Source organism: Pagrus pagrus (genome assembly GCF_965226575.1).
Source record: "Pagrus pagrus genome assembly, chromosome: 7".
NCBI lineage: Eukaryota > Metazoa > Chordata > Actinopteri > Spariformes > Sparidae > Pagrus > Pagrus pagrus.
Genome location: NC_140191.1, coordinates 26,748,173 through 26,772,708, shown reverse-complemented (window position 1 = coordinate 26,772,708; position 24,536 = coordinate 26,748,173). Strand labels below are relative to the sequence as shown.

General features: G+C 41.8%; 3 protein-coding genes across 5 annotated transcripts in view; 1 reads left to right on the top strand and 2 right to left on the bottom strand.

The window, feature by feature from the left end:
- Positions 1-464: 464 nt before the first annotated feature.
- On the bottom strand, positions 465-5,422 carry LOC311260293 (collagen triple helix repeat-containing protein 1-like). Of its 2 annotated transcripts, XM_084357951.1 has the most exons (5): positions 5,231-5,422; positions 4,111-4,188; positions 2,291-2,509; positions 1,957-2,173; positions 465-946 (listed from the first exon to the last, which is right to left on the bottom strand). In XM_084357951.1, the coding sequence occupies exons 1-5, from the start codon at positions 5,342-5,344 to the stop codon at positions 804-806; spliced, it is 771 nt and encodes a 256-aa protein (XP_084214077.1). In that variant the 5' UTR covers positions 5,345-5,422; the 3' UTR covers positions 465-803. The 2 variants fall into 2 exon arrangements, with proteins under 2 accessions (XP_084214077.1, XP_084214078.1); XM_084357952.1 differs by lacking the exon at positions 4,111-4,188.
- Positions 5,423-5,654: 232 nt separating this feature from the next.
- On the bottom strand, positions 5,655-18,463 carry fzd6 (frizzled class receptor 6). Its single transcript, XM_084358049.1, has 8 exons — positions 18,318-18,463; positions 16,704-17,126; positions 10,956-11,152; positions 10,299-10,875; positions 9,761-10,180; positions 8,403-8,551; positions 7,891-8,304; positions 5,655-7,644 (listed from the first exon to the last, which is right to left on the bottom strand). Exons 2-8 carry the CDS (start codon positions 16,887-16,889, stop codon positions 7,482-7,484), a joined length of 2,106 nt encoding a protein of 701 aa, XP_084214175.1. The 5' UTR covers positions 16,890-17,126; positions 18,318-18,463; the 3' UTR covers positions 5,655-7,481.
- Positions 18,464-19,411: 948 nt separating this feature from the next.
- klhl32 (kelch-like family member 32) overlaps positions 19,412-24,536 on the top strand; it is a 31,792-nt gene continuing 26,667 nt past the window's right edge. For both annotated transcript variants that reach the window (XM_084357538.1, XM_084357537.1), the window contains exons 1-2: positions 19,412-19,640; positions 21,105-21,226. In XM_084357538.1, coding sequence (XP_084213664.1) covers positions 21,204-21,226 — 23 coding nt within the window. In that variant the 5' untranslated portion in view covers positions 19,412-19,640; positions 21,105-21,203. The remainder of the gene's footprint in view (positions 19,641-21,104; positions 21,227-24,536) is intronic.

The following is a 24,536-nucleotide window of genomic DNA, read 5'->3' as shown; positions in this document are numbered from 1 at the left end:
CTGCACACGCCAAAGGACATGCTGCTGCGATGTTAGTCTTTTTTTAAAAAAACCTGATGTCTAAGTCACCATTTCATGCTCGTATCAGAGGTTGATAAATATTTCATCATAGTTCTGTTTACATTTGATGTTTTCTGGTGACTGAAAGGGACAAAGGCTGAAATACGCAAAGGTAATTATCGACAGTGAATCTTCTCAGGTTTCCAGTTGCATGTATGTGTAATATTAGTGTGCCTCTTTTAAATTATTTCTTTATGTGACCTGACAGCAGCAATGGGATGATTTTTTTTTTCCAAAACACACAATACATTTTCATCCATTCAAACTTTTGTTCAGATCTCTTTGTTTCCTGACAACAGATTGTAACTTGCATTGACAGTGTTTGTTATATAAAGTCTATATCTTTTGTGGCTACATTAAATAGTTTTTCAAAGCAGCTAAACAAGCAGTCAGATAGAGTTCAGTACTTTAAAAAAAGATGACTTTATTAACAGTAATAATGAATATAAACAGGTCACATGATTACATAGTTTAAATATGGTCAGTGTCTTGTCACAATGTCTGTTTAATGGTTGCTGTGTACCAACAGCAGCCAAAGGCAGAGAAGCTACAGTACAAAGTTTATTTTTGGCAGACAGAATGACACAGTATTCTTGTTTACAGGCCTGTCAACTAGTATAGTATTAAAATAAAACATACAAACATTCAAGTTACCATCAGTGATGCTGTGACCCCTCAGCAAACCATACCTGATCATTTCAGAGAGCCAGATAACATACTGTTACACACTACTCGTCCCTTTATTATTTGGGCAGTTCCTCAATGATAATTCTGGATACTGAATTCCACCCTGTAGACGCGTCTCCTCTGGGATAGTCGGCGCAGGTCCCCACCCACACGGCCACATCTACCAGCCCTGCTTTCACACCCTCGCACAGGCCTTCAACTGGAGGGAAAAAAGATGAAGACAGGGCAAATGAATCTCAGGGAACACCCACACTGTCTCCAGAGATGGAAATTGTTAATGGTTTTGTTTTCTGACTCAGAAAAAACTCAAAAGCTAATTGGAGGAGTGCGAGTTTACCACAGCAGTTAAATAACCACTTCAGAGAAGAGGGAAGTAAACCTACGCTTCCAACTCTCATATATGTCCAGTAAATATACAGCTAAAGCCACATAGACTCAAAACTGAGAAACTGCAAGCTTGGCTCTATTTGAAGGTAACAAAAAGTAAGAAAAAAATGGGATCGTTAACTTCCTGAAGGCAACCAGTGAAAACAGGAAGTTACGGCTTCTGGGTCAGAAACCATCGAGCACACAGGCTAACCACCTAGACTTTTTTTGAATGCACCAAGGAAGATATGACAGGTTAATTAGTAAGATCTAGATTTTGTCAACTTTGCACAGAGCCTGGTTAGTCAGCCTATGTGCTAGGCCAAGCTGACCAGCTGCTGGCTCTAGCTACAGCTCATATCACTTATTCTCGGCAAGAAAGTGAATAAGCATATGTCAGTGCAACTGTTGCTTTAAAGGAAAAGTTCACCCAAAAATGAAAAAAATCATCAGCTACACATCATGCCGATGCAAAGTCACTTGAAATTTCGTAGTCCACAAAACATTTTTGAAGTTTCACGGCAAAACAGCATAACTGAGTTGAGTTTGAAGAGTGTAAATAACGTCAATTCAAATCAACTTGGGGTCTCAGGGCTTCCAGAGACTTGGATCACACTGGACAAGCTGTATGGAGCCATTTTCTGTTTTTTCTTTCTGTTTTTTAGGTTTTAAAACAAGTCTGCATTTACTTCAGTTGTTCTGTTTTGCTGTGAAGGAGACTTTCCATCTGCATGAGGATGAGCATATGACCATGTTTTCATTTCCTTTAAACTGCCGCTTTATAAATCACTGGAGAAAACACTGTCGGTTCAGGTTGTTAACTGCCGAGGAGGCGAGTCGTACCTGAGGACGTTCTGTGGATGTTGATGGTTGAGTTGAGCTCAGGACTTCCTTGGTCTAAGTAGATGATGGACTCTATGGGCAGGGGTCCTGTGCACTCTGCTCCATTGAAGGTGAAGTACCACCTCTGACAGCATGCGTTCTTGCACTTGAGCCTCAGGGAACCACTGAAGAGGACTCTGAGGGCACTGTCTGAGCGCAGCTTGGTGAACGTACAGTCCTGCAACACAGCACAGTGATGTTTTGCCAATTTTCTGCATTGTGGTGGTAGTATGTTATTTCTGAGTTTGTAAAATTCACCTACATTCCTCAGAAACATGTCAGTCAAGATACTTACAGCCACTTTACCCAGGTCAATCCCGTAATTCAGAGAGTTCCAGGCACACTGCTTGTAGTTGGGCCTCCAGGGCTCCTCGAAGATCTCATTGATGCACTCGCCTTTCTCACCTTTGAGCCCGTCACGGCCAGGGATGCCTGGCGTCCCCGGGATGCCATTGGTTCCAGGGTTACCCTCCCTGCCAGGGGTGCCTGCCGGCCCCTGCATGCAAGTGCCATACTGTAAAAACAGAGAAGAGACGAATTAAGAGTGGGAGTTGACAATAAAAAAGAAGGCACACGAAAAACATCTGCTGACTCTATTGTTATCCAACTTCCTGTTTCAGATTTTCTTTATCCTCCCTGGGGGATAAGTCCTTGTTTGGGCTGCATGCAACACAAACACCTGGAAGCTGCCATTCATCCAACCATCACATACAAGATTGCCAGATTAAACCTCATTTACCAGTCACATAAACAAACCCAGTGCCGCCGGGCTGAAATGAGCGCAAAGGCAGATGTGATCCAAACCAAGGCAAAGCAGTAGAGCCAGCGCACCGTGAAGCCATGAAGCAAGTGAGTGACAGATCGTAGGTTAATAGGGAACTGAAGGCTTGGTGACAGCCTAAATTAGTAGGTGTCTCGCCGTACTTCTCTCCGTGTGATTCATTGTCCAGCTGAATCTCCTGCTATGTTTAAACAGATGCTGCATCTTACTCAAGCTGACTCAAGCACACACAGACACACAGAGACGGGGGTGCTTGCCAAAACTGTCCTACCACATACAGAGATAGACACAATTAAGATCCAAGATAGTTTTGCGTAATATGTTCTTCGAAGAGACGCTTTGAGCAGCAGATTACAGTGTGTAGGTTAGCTGTTGAAGCTTTTTATAGCTGCAGTTGGATTTAATTTTGGTTATGTGATGTGAAAGTGTCACACACTCTTTCCTTCAGTCAGGACAGACATAAACTGACACGTAAGAACAGAGTCCTCGCCCTTAAGCAAACACTGATCCCCAGAGGATTTAGGTCTGGGCTGATGTTGGGTCATTGCTGCCCTTTTGCTCTGCATGCAGCTGTGGAGCAGTTATAGGAGCACGTGGCCAAAAGGCATTAGTCCTCGGCAAGAGAGGAGAACAAAGAGCTTTTACTCCAGTTTTAACATCTTGTCTCGACTTGAGTCCCTGAGGTAAAGTCGAAAAATCAATTTCAGACGATGTGAATCTGGAAAATGTGTATATGTAGGGAGAATTACAATAATCTGATGCCAGCTGCTGCGAAACAGATGTTTATGGGTCTGTTTCTGCCATTAAGTGGCGGCGAGCAACCTGGAGATGTGAGGTCTGACATCATCCCTATAGGAAACTGGGATGAAACCAATAGATTGTGGGCTGGTATGCATGTGCTGTAATAAACCTGGAACAAGTCCTCGAGGAAAAGGGACACAGCGTCCAAGATCCTCGGCTAATAGGTGGCAAAATGTGGAAATGATGCCAATACAGTATGAGTTGATATTCAGCGAGGAAATATCTCAGTGTTTTATTAAGGGTTGGACTTTTGGAGACATTTCAAAGCACACTAATGAATGGAACCTCTGTCCACTGTCTGCCATTTCTATTGCAGTGCTGCCTGCCTACTGAATATTAGTAGCACACAGTCCATTACTGTATAACTGAAGCTTGAAGGCTGCATTTGCCACAAAGCTGCTGAGGAATCAGTAGTATTTCATGCATTAGTCAATGCTGAAGCAAGGACTGAAGCTCTCTAGCAGCATGCAAAGCTTGGCTTTGAGACTGTTGAAGCATCTTGAGAGGATGCAGAATAAGATTTTTATGATTACCATGCTGTTCAAATAATCAGGTCTTCCTTCTTCAGAACGTCTAGTGCAGTTGGGCTTTTCTGCATCATTTCCAGTGCACTAGACACAGATGGTAACATAAAATGCTATTCATTATACCCTTCTGCTGTGGTCTTAATTGTGGAACATGACTTTGGGGGATAATAGAGAGAAGCTGCTTTAGTCATGTGGTTCTCAGAGTGGGGTACAGACTAGAGTCCCTGAGGGAGGTCCACAGAGTCCAAGCAAAATAAACACCAGTTTCACTTTCATTTGACTCCCAAGAGATTAAAGACCGAAATGTGTGTCCACTTTGTTCACTCCCCACCTACAGCGTGGAGGGTTATGTAATTCAATACAAAGAGTCTAAGACTGGGGTTGGTGTGAACCCTCTGTGGATTTAGGGATTAAACAGATGAACCCTGCTTCAGGAATTTTAGAAAATATTATTAGTTATAGCAAATCAAAAATATCAATCACAGATTCTTTCCCCAAACCAAAATCACATAATCTTTTTTTAGACTTGTTAAACAGACAAAATAGATAACAAAGAGAGACACAGACAGTAAGAGCCAGACCCCGACTTCCTGTTAGGGGATTTCTGTGTGTCCACTCAGTGTGCTGGAGAGCAGCCACAACCTGGAATAATAGAGAACCAGCTGACCATACAAAAGCTATAAAACTGCAGTTTCTCATGTGCTGCCAGCTGGGACCAGGTCATTTAGGAGCCCGTTCTGCCAAAGTGGTGACCACACTCACTGCACTGTAAGCCTACATATGGATCATGGGTGAATCAGCATATAACTTGTTGGGAAGTCGGTCATTTAAAAAAAAAAAAAAAAAAAAACTTCTGACAAACGGCAATGCATTCCGCCAGAAAAAGTAATCCCAGGATAGAGTTTTACGCAGATTACATGCACATGTTAATAGAGATGCGTTAAAAATACAACAAAGCGCTTTAAGTGGCTGTATAGTCATTTAAGTGCATACACATTGTCATTTTTTTTGTTATGAGAACCATCAACATCTCTTCTAAACGATCTCCTCTCCTGTGATGCCACATAGCTACTTTTGTAAACAGATCACAGCGGCCACAAAGTCATCTCCGCTGACTCTCTCTTACCTTCTCAGCGTCAGGATCCTTTCGGTATCCTCTATTTCTCACCTTTTCCACGCCATAGAGAGGCAAAGCCAAGCAGACAAGAAGCAGCAGGCGGCCAACAAGAGGAGACATCATACAGAAAGACAACTGCGTGCTTCCTCTGAGAGTCTGAGGCGACGGTTTGACTCCATCCAACTCCAGCAGGGCTTTTAGTCCCGAGGAGGGCAGGACGAGAGAGAAGGAGCCAGTCAACGTGCAGGAAACGTACTCCAAGAAAAAAGGGGAAAAAAAGCCTCAGAGCATCCCTGTGGTGTGCATGTGTGCAGCTGTGATCCCGCCTGACTGTGTGAAGTATCTACTGGTCATATCCACAGTTTCTCAGTCTGCTTGTGTGAGAATATATTAGTTGTGTTAAAATCTATACTAAAACACAGACTCATCAAAAATTGTTTCATTATATTTTATTAAAATTAAATTGGATTGATACAAAATTCAACTGGCAATATAGGCTACATATAAAAACAGTACAAAAAGTTTACAAAAGTTGTATAGAGCATTTCATAGACTACACCAAGTCTAGATACATGATGAGAAAGACCCCGTCCACATGCCAGAGTAAGAACATACATGTATGTACACAACGATTCCCTTTTAATTAGTGTTATTGGAATTGTCCTGTGAGCGCAAATATAAAAGGTAAAGACATGTAAAGGTGCAATATGTAAGAATTGGTCACCTGTCAAATTCATGCGCCAAACAAACAGGGGGCAGCTTTACTGCTAACAGCAGCTGCCAACTATAGCTGCTAACTATAGCTGATGTTAGGAAGCTTAGTTAACCGTACAGCTATATTACTACCAGACTGTCACCTCTTGAGGCACAAAGTGGTAAGAGGCTAACTGGTTAGCATGCTAACCTCAACATATATCTAATGCATAGATGTCTTTGACATGATGCCCAACACTGTTATTTCTTCATATACTGTTTGTGATTTTTTTATGTTTTAAACTAAAATTCTTACATATTGCACCTTTAAGGGAAGAATCTATCCCTTACACAGCAAATAAGACAGTCCAGCATGACAGATTCTCAAATAAACCACAGGCGTTGATCTGGAAGTACTTAAAAAGAAATATATGGCCCAGGCCAACAGCCATATGTTATAAATAAGCCCTGAACATAGCCGCAAATTCTCTTTTTGTGTTTGTGTATGACTATTCATACTTAATAATTAGTTGTTTGTGCTTCTACTGACACATAGTGCAAAGCTGGTTTGATTTGTTTCCTCAATTCATCCAAGATCACATGAATTTATACCTACAGTACAGCAAGATCACACATGCAAAACATCTGTAGGTTCTTTGAACTTCTTTTAAGATATGGTACTACTCAAAGGAAGGTACATTCTTGTAGAAAACTATAAAGCTATACTTTATCCAGATACACAGGACACTTCTTTGAAGACATCTCTGCACATTAAGTGTTTGGACAACAGAAACAAGAGAAAGTAAAACTTTGTCAAATAAAATTCACAATTACGATACAGTCTAAAAATCAACTACATCAAGTTTAAGAGTGTGCCTTTTTTTCAACGGAGCAGTAAAGTAGCATACTGTGTGTATTACAAGATGAGGTTTGAAGACAAATCATCATTCCAGGAAAAACAATAAGACATTCAAAAAACAGTCAACCACAGGAAGACTCTCCTTACTTTGAATGTTTGGCAACATCATGACCTTTCTTAACATAACACTCAGTGTAGCGACTAGTCCAGTGAAAGACTTCATTTCTAAAAAATAGAATGTTTACATAAATATTGAATTTGTTTACTAGTATGCATTTTATGCCATGGAGCTAACAAGCTACACAACAGTAGACCTACAGTTTTTAATGCATGCTATAAAAATTAAATGACCATTGGTAGATGTATAGGTGGAAAACAGCAGCTGATTCAGCAGCAGAGCATTCAGATATACACTAAATGGTCAAAAGCCAAGTAAAGCTCAAAGACACAGCTGTCACTAAACTGAACAATCCAGCACCTTCAGGCTCTCTGCTGAAACCAACAGATTCTGAACATACTGCGTTTGAAACATTCATGGACTATAATGTAACCAATACAATCATAATGTGATGATGAAGCTTATATGAAATATAATACAAATGGGTTCTATGGTTTGAAACAGATACATGGACAAGTGGTTTCAAGGATTGATGGATGGATGGATGGATGGATGGATGGATGCACAGATAAACTGGTGGGTCAGATGTCTCAGCAGGTGCTGTCCTTTGTGTCCTTGCTCTCCTCAGGCACCCGGGGAACCAGCTGGTGGGCGGAGCCCTGGATACTGCTGCTGTGTGATAGGTTTAAAGCTGGATGCTGCAGTCCACTGGGGAGCTGCCTGACATCTGACAGCTCGCTCCTCGGAGTCATCCTAAACCAGCCAGGACGCAGATCATTGTTGATTATTAACTGACAAAAAGGGCTAACTGCTGCTAACAAAAACAACCAAGTACAAAACTTCTTAAGCAGAGCTGAGATACAACAGAAGTGTCTATCATATCAAAAAGAATAATACTGCTTGTAGTCAAAGTGTTACATTGACATTTGCTTGTCACAAACATAAACGATGAAACATTTAACAATTCTAGCTGGGGTATTTCACCTCTGTCTCACTTACCTCCCATCTGGGACTCTGTGCATGCTCCCTGAGCGGCTGCTGACCTTACTGGAGCTCCCACCTTTGCTCCGTCTCTCTCCTCCCTCCCTCTCTCTCTCCCTCTCCCTCTCCCCTCTCCTGGAGCTTCGACTGGAGGTGCCTCTATCCAGGTGCTCCCTGACTGAGGCCTCAGACATAGATCCATGCAAATGGGGCTCGTGATTGCCCAGCGCAGAGATTCCTTGATTGGTTATGGTGGCGGTAGTGGAGGCGTTGGATGTTGCAGCGCCTGTGCTCGTGCCCATGGACTTGGAGATGACCTTGAGCTTGTGGGAGCTTGGTTTGTAGTGCTTCTTCTTGTGCTGGACGCGGCTGTTGTGCTTGAGGAAGAACTCGCAGGACTCCTGCAGCACCCGGCGACTCTCACTGATGGGACTGTTGGTCAGAGAACAGGAGAGTACAGTAACACTTCATATTTACTTCTCATGGAAACTGAATTTGAAAATGTAATAGGACTGGAGATATGGTCTCACTCTCTCTTGCGGGTCCTGTTGAAGAAGTAGGCCCACTCAGAGCACGTCTTTTTGCTGCTGACCCAGAACACTGCAGATATTCCCACCACTAACGTCATTAAGTATTTCACCAGAAACAGGGAGAGATCAGGCCGGTCGAGCTCTGTCATCTGAAACAAGCAGACAAAACACAAACCATTAAAGAATCCCTGTGATTGTGTGTGTGTAAACTAATTAAGCACATTTCTGACTTAAGACAAAATACAATAGCTTATGTACAGCACTACACATCATATTTTTGGAGTAAAAGTTTATACTGTAAATGGACAACCATTTTAAAACTGAAGTATATAATAATGCACTACAATGATATATAGATATACAATATAATACAACTGGAGACCATCTTACAATGGGATCACACCAGCTGCGACACCCATTCCAACCCATAACAACCCAGTGACAGTAGGTGCAGAAGTGTCAGTAGTCATCACTACATTATAACATGAGTACTCAGTACTCATGGGTAAGACCACAGCTGTTTTCAAACTCTTCATGGTTGCCCCCAGACAGACAGACAGACAGACAGACAGATGGACGGACATATAATCATCTGACAAAATAATCCAGGACCACATTTGCCATGATGACATACAGAGACTCACTGCTGAAGATGTTGCGGCTGGTAATAATATATTGCTGTTGGAGACAGTTATTCCTCTATACTGGTTAGCCTGTACTTGACCTGTTTTAGCTCTGTAAGCTGCCTTCAGAAAAAAATCTCATAGAAAGTAACACAGACTAACAGGCCTCTTTTAAAACATCTGCTTAAATATTTATATTTAGTTGCACTACATTTCACCCTGGACATTGCACTTCTCTTTTACACACATGAAGCGGACCATTTAGGAACAGGAGTCTGGACTGTTATATCATTCTGAAAACAATCAGGTGTGTGTTGCTCAGGAAATTATGCTCTTTGATTTTGAAACATTTTTTGTAATGGATATTTATGGTAAAAGTCTTTCTAGGTCAGATGGTGCTTACAAGAACTGTTTTAATGTGTTTCCATATTTCAGCCTTATACTGTAAAGATCATAATACATTTTTCAAGAGACATTTTTGGTGTTGTTTAAAGACAAACTGTCATATTGTGTTAAATTATGTCATCGCACTTCACCTAGAGCTTAATTGTTTGACTTTTGTTGGCTGAAATAAATTATTTTAAAACTTGTAACCGTTTTTTAGCCTTTCTGAGCCTTTATAAGTAATTTGCAAGATTAGACAGTGCATTGACTTTGCCCTTTTTCACACACTTCCTTTGGCCTTTACTAATTTGGAGCCATTACACCTTCAGCGAGTGAATAATCCACAGCTACCTTGTGGGAGCAGGGGATGCTGTACTCCTGACAGCGGTCATTGATCCAGGTGTTCTCCCAGGTGCTGCGGTGACTTTGTTCGTAGGTGTAGCAGGCTAACAGGGTGACCAGTGGCACCAAGTAGAGGCAGCTGAACACACCGATGCGGATCATAAACTTCTTCAGCTTCTCCTGGTTGCGTTCATCGTGTTGAATGACCTGCCGGACGTTGTTGAGGGAAACGATGCCCGCCAGGATGAGGAAGAGGCCGACTATGACACCCACACACAAAGGAGCCAGAACAAAGTAGCGCAGGGCGTCCAGGTCGTAGAGCCCCACGAAGCAAACGCCGCTGATGTTGTCTCCTTCAACCTTGTTCAGAGCCAGCAGCATGACAGTTAATGCCCCGGGGATCCCCCAGGCCACAGAGTGGAACCACACCTAAAAACAGCAGAAATAGTGATCAATATTTTAATTTGCTCATTTTATGTTTATATTTCTTTGCTGTATTATCCTGCCATTTGCTACTACCAAAGACCATACATTCTTAAAAACATACCGCTTTTTTCTCTATAGCCTCACAGCTCCACTTGGGTCCAGCTGCCAGGAACCAGGTGATGGTGAGTATGACCCACCAGACGATACCAGCAATGGAGAAGAAGTAGAGCAGCATAAAAAGCAGAGTGCAGCCTTTGCTCTGAGAGCCCAGCACCACTGTATCCACACCGGCAGGATGAGACGCTTTGGTACAGGCTGCATTGTTCCCCAGCAGGAAACCAATAAAGTATATGAGCGAGACAAAGCTGTAGCAAACAGCGTAGAAAATTATGGGACGCTCAGGGTAACGGAAACGCTTGACATCAATGAGGAAAGTGAGGAAGGTGAAGAGCGTGGCACCCAAGCAGATGATGGAGCACACGCCGACAAAGCTCTTGGCAAATTCAATGTCATGGGGTTTGAAGTACATGTTGGAGCAAGGTGGAGCACAGTCCTGGGCGCCCAGGAAGGATGATCCATGACCCGGCTTGGTCTTAAGCTGCAGTGGACACCAGAAGCCAAGGTCCCTCTTTGCCGATGATGCACTCATTGGGGTGGTGGCAGGTGCTGACACATCAACCAGGCTACATGACTCCAATCTGGTGGGGAAAAAACAAATCTTTGAATGGAGTGGTCAAGAACCAATGATGTTGCTCCTCTGAAATTGTGGTTTTCTTACTTATCACACTGTAGCTCAGGAGGCCAGGTGATCCCAAAGATTCGTATATTCTCCTCGCAGTCCGACAGAACGGTCTCGCACTCCTCTCTGCATGGACGGATCACCTTGTCCTCCTCACTGCATGTTGGGATAAAGGCTTGACATAGGAAGTGGTGGACATCTGGAGAACAGCGCAGGTTTGCCAGGGGCATGAATGGCTGGAGATGCAGAGAAAAGATATTTTTCACTTCACATTTATCTGAAAAAACACAACCTTGCTCAGTGTGGTCTGATTGGGTCTGTGCAAAATATTCAATATCAGCTTCACCCCTGAAAACATTTGATCATTTCAGGCAGACAGTAGTAGTTGGTAAGATCATGAAAAATACCTTTGAAGATGCAACCTACTATGGGAAAATAGACAAAAACAGACAAAAACATTTTTTTTAAAAGTGCTGAGGTCATAAATGAGAATAAGGAGTTGCAATATGATCAACACAGGGGCAGAGTTGCCAAAAAGTGTATATACTACGTGATATAAGATTTATAATTTTAGACATTACCAAATTTTTGCTTCTTCTTGTTAAAAACTGGATCATTCTGTCTCTTGAAGGGCAACTTTGGTATTTTTCAACCTGGACATTACTTTCCAATGTTTTTGTGTCTAAGTGACAAATGGGACCAGCAATCTTAGAAATTGGTCCAGTATTAAAAGAGACCGCAACAAATATGAAACAGGCAGCAATGGGCAATTCCCTTGCATTTTAATTGCTCACTGTCAAAGTCCACAAAAGTGCTTGTTTTTGACACTGACAGGCTCTGATTGTTACTCTAGGTGTTTGACAACATTATGGAAAGGATCCCTACTGACATAAACCTTTTTGTAGATCCCTTTTGTTTAAACAGAAACAGACACTCAGCGTGAAAATATCAGGAGTGGAGTGAGAAAGAGGGTGGTCACCAGAAAAAGCAGCGTGTAGAGACAGATATTTTCACATCTAACACAGTGAATTAAGGGTTTATTTGACCAAACCAGAGTTGGTGATTTTTTAACAGTGGAAAAATGAACCAAGACCGTTTTGGCAAATTAGTTTCTGCAGATGGAGTCTGGTGGCTTTGGCAAGCAGCCGTCTCTGGTTAAACAAAAAGGATCTTACTCTTTAACAAAAAGGTCTATGTCTGTAGGGATCCCTTCCATAATGTTGTTGGAAAATAACAATATGAGCCTGTCAGTGGCAAAAAGAAGCACATTAAATGGATGTACTTTGAACGTGATTGCCCACAAGGATTACTTTGCAGAGTTCCCTGGCTGCTGGTTGCAGCAACCTCATTAATACTGAAACAATTTCAGAAATTGTACTCCACATTAGTCACTTAGACACAAAAACACGGGAAAACAGGGTTGATTGACTTGGTTGTAATAACCCACAAACATATACATAAGTGATGATGATCGGTATCAAATTGACTTGACTTCATTTTATGGGGTCACAAATGAAAAAAGTGAGGAACCACTGCTCTACATTAAGTATTTACTGTATTTTGTTGATCTGCAGTTATCTATAGCGCCACACAAAGGGGCCCATTCACTGGCTGGGAACCATATCCTTCCATTTCAACACACTGGTCAAGAGCTCGAGAACTGAGACGTGGGGGGTGTGGTATAGGTGGCAGGAAATGAGTGCACGGACGTTTGGAAACACACAACGACAGGCCAGGAACGCTGGAATGCACAGAGATGTTGATAGGTTAGGCTGCTGATGAGCTGTGGTATTAGTGTGTCTACAGCACAATCTGTGTGGATTTATCAGTGGCAACCAGCTTATACTGGAGACAACTTCATGCCAGTTAAACAGGTCTAGATCATGTCTATGCTGATGTTTCTTAATCCTTGGATTTTGAGTTAGTGTATACTTTTGAGACTAGCAGAGGTTCCTTTATTATTGCCTCTAAGCCACTTCCATCACCCAGAATACATTGCTCACTTACAACTGCACTAAACCATGTGGACATTTAGAGTTTTGTGTTTGAACCTCATCTACCATTATCAGACCAACATGCACGGACAGACTTCAGTCTATAATGCTAATATTTGTACACAAAACACACACATACACTTCAACACAGTCTACTATTCAATGTTTCCTCTCCTCTTTTTTTTCTGAAATCCAGTCTGGCAGCAGGCCCACGTCTGTGGGGCCGGGGCTTGCCCCCTCTGACAGTAAGCGTCCTTGTTTCTCTAATGTGGAGGTCCTGGACTCCGTCTCAATGAGCTGCCCATTGCTCAACAATCTGACCTTTATTTGCTTTATAACAGAGTTACTGTAAAAACTGCCCTCATTTTTGAAACCTTTAGCCAGGATCAGCGGTACAAGTCGGGCTGACTTGGTCTTAAAGGCAAAATCCTCTGCAGAGAATTTCAGAGCAAAGTACTTTGAGGATTAAATGAGTCGAAAAATGGCTAGAAAATCACTTTTCAAACTTTCGCTTGAACTTTTAAGACCCTTGAGTGTTCCCTGTCTGTTTCAGTACGTCAATTAGTCTTTCCACTCTCTTTGTATTCTAACGATTCAGACTTTTCTATTTCAAAAGCTGCCAAACATGGGTGGAATCTGGGACCAAGGGCAGAAAAAGGTTATCCCTCCTCCGGAAAATCCTACTGATAGGCTGGACTGAGCCCATACAGAAGACTTCCTGATTACAGCGTCAGGGCTTTGTCATAAATCACTGCACACTTTCAAAGAGAGCCATGTATAGTATGTAATGTTGAATGTAGGCCAGAGAGAGTAAGCCTGTCACCTGGGAGACAGGACCTTGGAGGTAAGACTGTGTACAGGGGGGAAATGAGTGAGTGATTAACAGAGAGAGAATAGTCATTGTGGTATGCAGGCTGGGCTTTGTGTGAGGCTGGGTGTGTCCCTCCCCTTCCTCCAGAAATCAAAGGCCCCTCACAACAAAGTCGATGAAGTTGCCCGTGGCCAGGTTCGCTGTGAAATAAAAAGCCAGTACGTGCTACCTTTGCCAGATGATACACAAAAGACTCCTTCAACAGATCACTGTTCATGCTCGACACTCTGACACCAAATGTGTGTAACCCAAACCCTGGCCCTCAGGAATGCCAGGACACAGGATGCAACAACTACACAAACTGAGTTTACTGCTGAGGAGGGACACAAGACAACAGTTGGTCTGTTAGCATGGTAGGGAAAGCCAGGGAGTTTTGTGTGAGGAAATATAAATTAAAAATAATGTTACTGCAGCTCTTGGGCATAATTTTCCACTTTTTTAAGGAGCTTAAAAATGCTTTTGACATATTTGTGGAAACAGCATCTTAACCACCCACAGCAGCTGCTGACACCTCAGTGCCGGCATTGTTAGGAGACATGTTATGACTTTCAAAGTGCACACTGGAGCGCGTCATAGCCTATGATGTTTCCCCCCCCTTTTCAACAACCACAGATAGCATTGGTTGTGTAACATTAGAAATGTAAGGCATCTGTCCCATATAGCATTTAACAGTTAGGAGGAGTTTCCTGTTTGTAGTCTGCTTAGAAAGCTAGCAAGCAAGGCTAATCAGCTTACTGACTAGCAAGCTAAGTTAACTAGTGTTAATTTTGGTTCATGTCATTTTGACATCTGCTGAGTGACTATTTGTCATGCATCATACAATGGAAGTTGTTTAGCTACTCTTTGCTAACACATTAGTGTTTGTTAGTTGAAAACACTAATGTAGGGGCACTATCACAACAGAGAAGTGAAATTAAACTTAGCATTTGTGATTACAAACAAAAGAAACACAAATGAGATTCAGCATATACTATTTCTTAGCAAAAATGGATTTTAATCCCACTTTCACCTTCAGAACAAAATTAAACGCATCTGCTCAAAAAAAACAGACTAATGGACCGAATTTACATATTTGCATCTCTTCACCTCACTTTGATAGAAAGCTTCAGTGGCTGGACCTCACATGGTTCTTAGTTATGAATTAGAGTATTTTTCAAGAAGTTCTCCCTGCTGATGTGCAAAACTGCCTCACATGAATAAAAATGAAGCTATCTCTAAAAAAGTGTCGCCTCAAACAAATGGTGTCTTCATTTTAGGGATAATCCTGTTGATTCTACTGTGAGATAACTGCAAAGAAAATTATGTAAAGAGTGTTTTAAACAACTCTCAGACCTCAGTGCATGTTGCATACACTCCACTCCCTAGTACAGTAGCAGGTTTCAGTAAAGAAAAATGTTTTTTCTTAATCTACTTTTCTTTTTTTAAAAGAACCTTGATGTGTAGTTCCAGTAGAAAGATATTCATTTTTCTTCACTGAATCCCCATTACTTTTTAATGTGGCAATTATGTTCTCTGGGTTTTACATCGATTTTTTTGAGAATTCAAAATAAGTGACAGATCCAGAGTTGTCACGTGCACACTAATACAATTCAACACTTTATTCACTAAATAATGTTCTATAACAATCAGGCATGATCGGTGGATGAACTGGGGCTGGTAAATTGTGTTTGCCTGTTGATGACCATTACAAAATGGTAATTATGGTTCACTCAATATGCGTCTCTGAAGGCTGACAGGCACTGACATTTATAGACTGAAGCCAGTAACAGCACTAATAATGGAACTAATCCTAGCAATTATTTTGAGATGATATTCATTATCTTTAAATGTGACTTGAATTGTAATTTTTATTTACAAGCAGAGGAAGCTTCCCTATCACAGGCCAATATAATTACAGCTCTCTATGGAAACCAAGACTAATGGGATTCTTTAAGGTGAGTCAGCAGCTGTGAACCCCATTAACCAACTCAGTCACCAGAATAAATGCTGCCAATGTATGTTTCTGCAAACCACTATGATATGTTAAAACTTAACATTTCTTTATGCTGCAACTTTATGTTTCTTTCTATTCAAATTCAATTTTATCTTGTGACAAAGCTCTGGTCTAGGCACAAAAAACACCCGGTCAGGGTTAGGAAAAGATCATCATCATCATGTTTTGGCTTAAAATACCTGGTTTTGTCACCACAAACATGGCTGGAAATTGTCCTGAAATTACATCTCATTTAAAATATAACTTGGAACAGTGGTCTCTGGCTTTGCAGCCATCTCCGTAACACCACCCCCTCCACCTCATGACGTGAAAGTCAGCTCATATACATGTAATGAACACGATATACATTGTAGAAATGTCATTATGATACATGTAACACGTGCAAGTTTGAACATAATTTTGGTTTGCAGAAACAAGAAATGCCATCATTTTATTTTGGAAACTGTAGTGTCCTTAGTATAAAGTTTTCCCCATCCTGTACATGTACCCTGTGTAAGTGTGTTCCAGTTCATCATTGAAGCTCAAAACACATTCTTTTGGAAACCCGGGCAGCTCCACTAGAATTTAAAATAGATCTATGTGGGTTTGAACCTTGCTTTGTGTTTAGCCAAATAGTGTTTGGCAATAGTGCATCGACCCACCCAATACCACAATAAACACCAATACCACAACTTTAAAAGAAATGAAGAAATCTCTGTTACAAACAGGGCCTTTGAATAATGAATTGATTCGGAAAACTGAACCATAAGTAAATAAAATAAGTGTAAATCATAAAATGTAACTTACAGTTTGAAATCTGCTTTTTTTAGGAAAAATTAAAACACTGCATTGGCAATCCAAAAGACTGATTAGCTACTGCCCAACAACAGCAATATTGGTACAAATCAGTGCATCAACAAAGTGTTATATGTCATGTTATGAGGACTCACCTCCATATGACTAGCTGCAATATCCTGGTCATAGTGCTCCATCATGTTAGGAAAGAAGGTCATGTTGTAGGGCATCCCCAAGCACCGATGCACTTTGATGGGCTCGCAGGTAAATAGACTGTGGGCATTGCAGCTTCCCATCCATATCAGAGCCAGGCACACCCACAGTGGTCCTGGCAGCAGCATTGTGGACGCTGATTGGGGGTGAGTGTGTGTTTTTTGTCTCAACTAGAACAGGTTTTCTTTTTGGCTCAGTGTGAGGATATCTTGGCCCAGACGTTGAATTCTCCCGGCTCACACCATTATCCACATTTCACTTCTCCTGGGGTCATCTCAGTGGAGCCGATGGGCATTGCAGCAGGTCAGACTTTCCCATCATTGGTCAGCATGTGCCTCGGTGTCACAGATAGGAATCCGACATCCCTGGAAAGGAAGCATTTATACGGTAAATGGGTTTATATGTTCAGCTTCACAACCAAACATTTCATGACAATCTGTCTTCATTATCCCCAGCTGAGAAGATTTTAGCAGGTGGTTATTATTGAATTTACTACAGACCCTCTAGAACAGGAACAGACTGAAGCCCTAACATCAAAGCAGTCTATCTCATGCTATCACCTAGAATCAAATTACATTAATCAAATTAAAATTAATTAAGTATTTAGGTCCAGTTTGAGAAGAACTGTTTAGAGACACATCAGTGCAATGGAATTAAGCGACCAAAATCTAGTCCGTTCCCATGCAGACTTGAGGAGCATGCAGTTACACAGGGTGGGGGATGTTAAAGATCCAGGCTCATCCAGGAGAATGAGTCTGAGCTTGTTGATGCACATAAAACTTCACATTTAATTGTCAGAGCTTCACAAGAATCTTGAACGCCTAACAGAATGTAATACTTCCCCTGTGAACACAAAAGCAAAGTAATTTAGGTTTTCAGAGGGGCTTACAAAGGGCTTTTATATATATATTAGCCCTGATGAAGTGTACTCACACATGCACATGTGTCTTATTACAAGTAGTTATTTTAAGTGTTTTATAATAAAGGTCTTTTGAGAGTAAAGAGATGGGTTGTTTATATGGGTGCTTGGTTTCCTGATGATTATCATATGCTGGTACTGGTACTACCACTCGTGGTAAGAGTTTACTTAATATTACCACAGCACTGTTTATATGTAAAGTCACCACCTCCAACAAGCTTCATAGTGAACATCACCAGCCTTTAAGTGCTAACAGGGGGAAAGCATTTTGGTTAGTTATTAGCATACACTTTTGAGTTAGCATATTAGCAATGATTGAACAATGAAAGTTAGCAAAGTAAATATTGTTACACGTACCACCAACAACACCACGCCGATGTAAAAAGTGTGTACAAGTGTACAAAAAAACATAATAACAAGTTACTTTAGCTTAGACCCGAAGCTAAGTTCTTGAAAGAGTATTCCAGTCTATCGACAGGAAAGACGTTTTCCCGTAAATTAGACACCAATTGTGGGGAGAGAGTACAGTAAACATCCCTGCCTCGGTCGCTGCCATGGGACGGGGGCCCGAAACAACTTCGGTTAGTTACACGAAAGTTTACTAAGAGGTTAAAAAAAAAGAAACACAAACACTTACCCCCAACTACCCCGGAGTCCATGTAACAGCTGTCTACATGGATACTCGTCGGAGCAATCCTGTGGGGAATTTGGTAGCGTGTTTCCTGCGACAAGCTGCGGCACAGCTCTCCGTCTTCCCTTGTCTGGCTGCTGTGAGTGAGGCTGCCTTCACGGACAGTTGGAGAGGTCAAGATTTTCTTATTAACCGATATGAACAGTTGATAGATACGTTACTTTAATGTAAAATAATATTCATAAAACCAATTTCTTGAAGTAAAAGATGCATGTCACCTATAGTTTTGGAAGTTGAAAGATGCTAAGTTCTCAGAAGTGTGGTAGAAACTTTAAATATCTCAATGTAAGGGTGCACTTGAATGCGTCAACAGCTGCAGAAAACGGGGATTGACGGGGAGCATTTGAACGCAGCATCCCTGCAGATGAGTGATGGGACAGTCCCAGACCAGAGATGGCAGGAACACTGCAGGGATTTGTTTACTAAAGTCACCTTGTCTATTAATCCAGACAATATTTGCTTTTTTTTCACATCCATATCAACAGGAGGTGCTGTCGCTTATTTACGAAATGATGAAGAAAGAGTGGGTAACGATGTGTGTACTATAGTTTTACCTCATAACGCTTGATGGAAATTACAAGTGTATCAATTTAGCCAGGGAACAACCAAAACCCGGCCTCCAGGTGATACTCAACAGATATAAAAACAGTAGTACACAGCTAATAAAATACAGCCACAGAATAGTCTATGTGAGAATATAAATATTAGTAGAAATGTAGCCATTACAAACTACTCACTGGTTAAATGTCTTCAATAAAGGAAAATAACTCCCATTATGACTTACAGCGCCAGTGTTGTAGCTACTCAGTTGTGATGTAAATATGGCCTGTTTGGGTTCAATAGTCAGTCCTTGGTGGAGTAGTATGGTGTTAAATGACATTAACATTAAACATCAAACGATACCCAATTTTTCTGTACACCCCTTAGAAATCCTCTGAGGACCCCTGGTGTCCCTGCAGGCCCTCATCTCACTGTACATATAGTAAACACAGTGTGCCGTGCCCCAATTAACCACCTGGGGGCGCTGTTTCCCCTCTCAGTCCACATTCATGTGACCGCCGTGGAGAGGCGGGGTTATAATGTAACAATTTAGGTGCTACAGTGGAACCAACAAAGTGTCCGTGAGAACTGAGCGCATCTGCTGGCCGCAGCGCTCCTCTTTCCTCCCGCCGCGGATGCAGGAAGAGACCAGCCTCGGACATCAAATGACATTTGTAACGGAGGCGCCGCCAGAGGGGACGGGACCGAATCGTAACACAGTCATATGAGGTGCGTAAGCTTGTGGTATATTAAAACAAGAGGGAGCCGAATACAGTAAATTCCCGCAAAGCCGCACGGTGCCCTAAAAAAAACAAACAGATTGCGGTTGTGGGTTGCCTGAGTGCGCCCTGCGATGGATGCAACAGGATCGTTGTGCTCGTGCGGAGGAGGTTGCTCTCCGTCCTCATAGTTTGTGGACCGAGGCGCTGGCCTGTTGCTAGGAGACCTTTTGACAGCTGGGAGCTTTTGGAAAGTGACAGTTAATGCACTAATGGTGCCTGAAGATCTGGCAACCCAAACCTTCCTCCTTCTCCCCACATCAGTTGCGCGCAGTTCATGGGGTAGATCCTAATTGCCTCTTGAGCGCAAAAGACAACATCTACCAATGTGGTTGTTTTCAGTCAGGAGATTACAGTGTTTAGCAGGGAACAATGGCCTACTTGTTGTGATTATCAGATCCTAAATATATCCACCTTCCGGATATGTTTAATCATTTCTGAGGTTTCATGGCTCACCTAGAAGGTGTGAGAGATGTTGCTGAATTTAATGTCATTTGCCATCAGAACTTCATAAGCTACATACATTGAGGATATGTGATGAACCAGTGACCAATACAGGATGGGTTATTAGCCCTAATTGCACTCCTGATGTGATTTACAGACAAGGTTTCCATGGACATTTGCTTGATTTTCATTCTCTATATTAAAAAACACACTATTATAAGCTTATGTAGGAAAAGCTATTAAATATGCGCATGTGTTGGCCTGTTTTGGCAGTGGACCACAGGATAAGCTCCTTCACTCCCTCATCAGTTATGAGCAGTTGCCTGTGGCCATGCCTCTGAAGGTCACTCATACACAGATCAATAACTAGATCTGGCTGGGGACTACACTCAAGATCAGCCAGTTGTACACTCCTGTCTACACTTCAGGTGAACCACGTACATACAAAGATTTCCTTCTATACAACAGTCATTTGAGAGGACTTGAGGTGTCTTAGTGTACAGTAAGTAAGTAGTATTTCAATCAGAGTACACAGAGTAGCTTGGATTTCTGAGTGCATCTGTGCTGACCTCTGTTTCCCTCTTGTGCTGCCGGCTATTATCTTGCAAGAGACAGGGAGGGATATCAGATTCAGGTGTGTAGCACATTATGTCAAGGTTGTAGCTACACCACAGGGACTTGGTGTAATTTGGACTCCCAGCTTGTTTTGTAGAAGTGCTGAGCTTGTTTATTCCCTACTCCGAGGTGCCTGTGGCTGTCGCAGCCACTGCGCTGCAGGTGAACAAGGCCTTGAGAGAACGGCTATAAGAATCGTCAAAGTCAAGAGCAGTGTGTCTGCGAGAAGGGAGAAGTCAGCATTAGGCTTGACGGGCGGATGCATCCCTTCACGCGTCGTACAGGAGGCTGTCACAGTGCGGCTGGGTCGAGTGGATGGACTGAGTAAAGCTGACGTGCTGCTCTGTCCTATCAGGCTGATGTATGTTCCCAGTGAGGAGACTACAGTCCTCAGGAGCCACATAACACCGTCACCCCACCTCCACCACCATCTCCTCTTCCATTGTCTAGGGGCATGCCTTCTGAACCCAGCCTCAGGTAAGTGGCCTTATCCGTCTAGACATACTGTACACCAACTATGCATGCTCAAGGCTAAAGACATAAATAAAAAATAAATAAATTGCACTTACTGTATAATATGCACTGAGTAATGTACTATTTCAGCAAATGTAGACACAGAGACACTTGCTTATGAGACTGAGAGAATGATTGTTTAACCTGAAGTACATCCATGTAAGATCAATATGTTCATCAATAAAGGTGTTGCCAGTACAGCTGCAACGACTAGTTGATGAATGGATTAATGGATTAGTTGATGGAAAGAAAATAAATTGGCAATGATTTTGGTAATTGAAAAATTGAACATTTGCTGGTTTCAGCCTCTTAAATGTAAAGATTTACTGCTTTATTCGTCAGTTATGACAGTAAATGAAGAGTCTGTGAGTTAGGGACTGTTGGATGGACAAAATAAATAATTTAAAGATGTTACTTTTGGGTCTGGGAAATTGTGATGAGCATTTTTCACAATTTCTAACACTAAACGACTGAACGATGAAGCAGTTAATCATTAAAATAATCAGCAGATTATGTAATAATGGTAATGGAAATAATCTTTACTTGCAGCACTGGTGGCCAGTGTGCATTCTGCACTGGCTTTCTGTCCTTATCCAGCTTATTGTGCAGTGGAGGTTAGACAAGGGTAATCCTACTTAGAGAAGCGCTGTATTCTATATTTTTATCACGGTCAACAAATCCCATGAACAGACCAAAACCAACAACATGCTAGTCCTTTTCTCAATACTGTCAGTACAGCCTGTCTGTAGCTCTCAGGCTCAAGCACATTCATTTCAAGTGAACATACATTCTGCTGACAGAATTTTATAGGAACGGGTCATAAATATATTATTTTATTTAAAAAGTGGTTAAATAAAGCTCCTTAAAACAGCTGGGCATTGAAGTTTCAACAAACTTTGATCAAACAGAAGTATATTGTGTGTATGTTGGGGACTATTTACGGCTGTGGAGATGCGCAGGTGAGTATTTACAGCAGTTCATCCTGGTGGCTTACTTTTGTGTTTTCAGTTGATTTTGGAAAACATTGGAGCTCTGTGGCATAGAGGAATAAAATATATCAGGCTTGGGCTACACAGGCAACACTTGTTAGTAGGGTCAACTCCTGTGTTTGTCTTTATTTATGGGATTTGTTGATAACAATAAAGAATGTTGCCAGACTTATTTAATCAATCTGCCAACCTTTTCTGTTTTTTAAAGGCACCATGTGTGAACCTGACACACAGAATGATATGAGAAGCCGCCCTCACAAACTGTTTGGAAAAGGGCAGGCGCTTTCAAAAAATAATTGAGAAAAGCCTTTTTGCTCTTCTTTGTTCTTCCTTCAATGAAGAATTCTCTCCAGTTCTGATATAACTGATGCTAGCAGCATCTATGCTAACCTCCCATGGAGCCACCATTGTCTTTTTCAAACAAACAGTCGCCTCTCTCACTGTCGTCACATATAAACCTCGCATGTAGCTGCCAGCAGTTCCTCATAGCACGCTGATTGGTCTGAACCACGGTAGTTGGGCCGTAAGCGCATAGCTTGAAGCCCGGCCTGATTGTTTTTTTGAGATCAAATGGTCATCTTGCAAATCCTGCTTTCTGGCAAGTTAAACCATCTGCAGGATTTCAGACCTTGGTGTCCCCGGGTGGTAGTATCAAAAAGACACCGGCAGACAGCAATGCCCGCTCCTGAAAGATATAGTTCACACTGTGCCTTTAAAATGAAACTTCACTGATTTTATAAAACAAGGGTATTCATCGGGGGTCATATTCAACCCTTGAAAAAAGTTGCAAGTTGTTATGTACTCTGTGGCTCTGTCATCTTGGTTTCACCTTGGAGACGACATTCTTTTAATTGCAAGCCTGGGGGCATGAAGTTCGAGAGTGACGATTGGCTGCATTATGGAAAAACTATCTCAACCTCTGCTACTTCAATTTTGACCATTCTCTTAATGTTATGAAAGTGCAATACTAAAACACTACTGCACAGTTCAGCAAGTCTATACGTTCAAATTGATGAAAGTTAAATGATAATATTTTTATCTAGATATTTTCATAAATTTATTATCATCAAGGGCACCTAAGGCTTCCATCTCTCCACAAATCCCCCATACCTCTTCTCCCTCTCTGAGTTGTAAAATCCTGTAATTTCCCTTCCCCATCATCCAGCACGGCAATTTTGTCCTTTTCTCCCCGGCTTCTCCCTCCGGCAGAGTCCAACCACCAAACAAACAGCCTGACTCATCATTCATCCTACCTTCAGCCCACGGCGCGCACACGCACCCACCCACACACCCATTATTTCCTCTGTCTTACACCCCATCACCATGAAGGTGACAGAGCGAGCCTCCTGGCAGACAGCAGCATTTAGAGTGACTGCTGCAACTGTAAGTGGACAGAGATGGATTTGGATGGACAGGGTGGCATGCTGCTGATGGATGGGTACAAGTGGAGTGGGACTGAGGATGGCTTGGAAAACAGGGTATATTTGGCGCTACATGGATCCACAGCAGTCCATCAGTCAGCCAGTCAGCCACACTCTTTCGGACGTGTTATGTAGTCTGTGTATTTGTCACATCCACCATAAAAAATCTTTACTGAGAACTGTAAGACACATACTGATGGGCACAAAGTGTTCTTTGTAAGTGTGGAATCATTAATGAAAGTGTCATTCGTGGCAAAGGATTTTGTGTGATTAGTAGTGTCACTTTGTCAACATTCAATTTGATTTAATTTAACTCTTACTTTGAAATATAAAAAAAGTCAAAAATGTCATTTTTATTCATATTTTAGTCATACATCCTGTAGGACCTGCTGCTCTCTCCACAAGATGCTAACACTATGTAGCCTGCAACTCTCATGGACTGCCAATGCTATCAAAACTGCTCTGTCATAAAAGTATTAGAAGTTCAATGAACGAATTGAGGACTGAGACTGAAATCTTAAGACATGAGCGTCCGCAGGTAGCAGCTCTGTTAGGCTGTATCTCAGCCGAACTGGAGCTTCGACCTAAATGCTAACACTAGCATGGCAACATGCTCACATTGAAAGTGCTAATTCTGATGTTTAGCAGATATTAAAGTTTTGCATGTTATGTCATTTTAGATTATTGCGCTATCTTGCTAACATTTGCGGCTTAAACTTATGAAAAACGCTTGAGCTAAATGCTAACACTAGCATGGCAACAGGCTCACAATGACAATCTTAATGCAGACATTTAGCATATCTTACCGTGTTTTATTTTATGTTATTTTAGATTTTTGCGTTAGCCAGCTAACATGTGCTAATT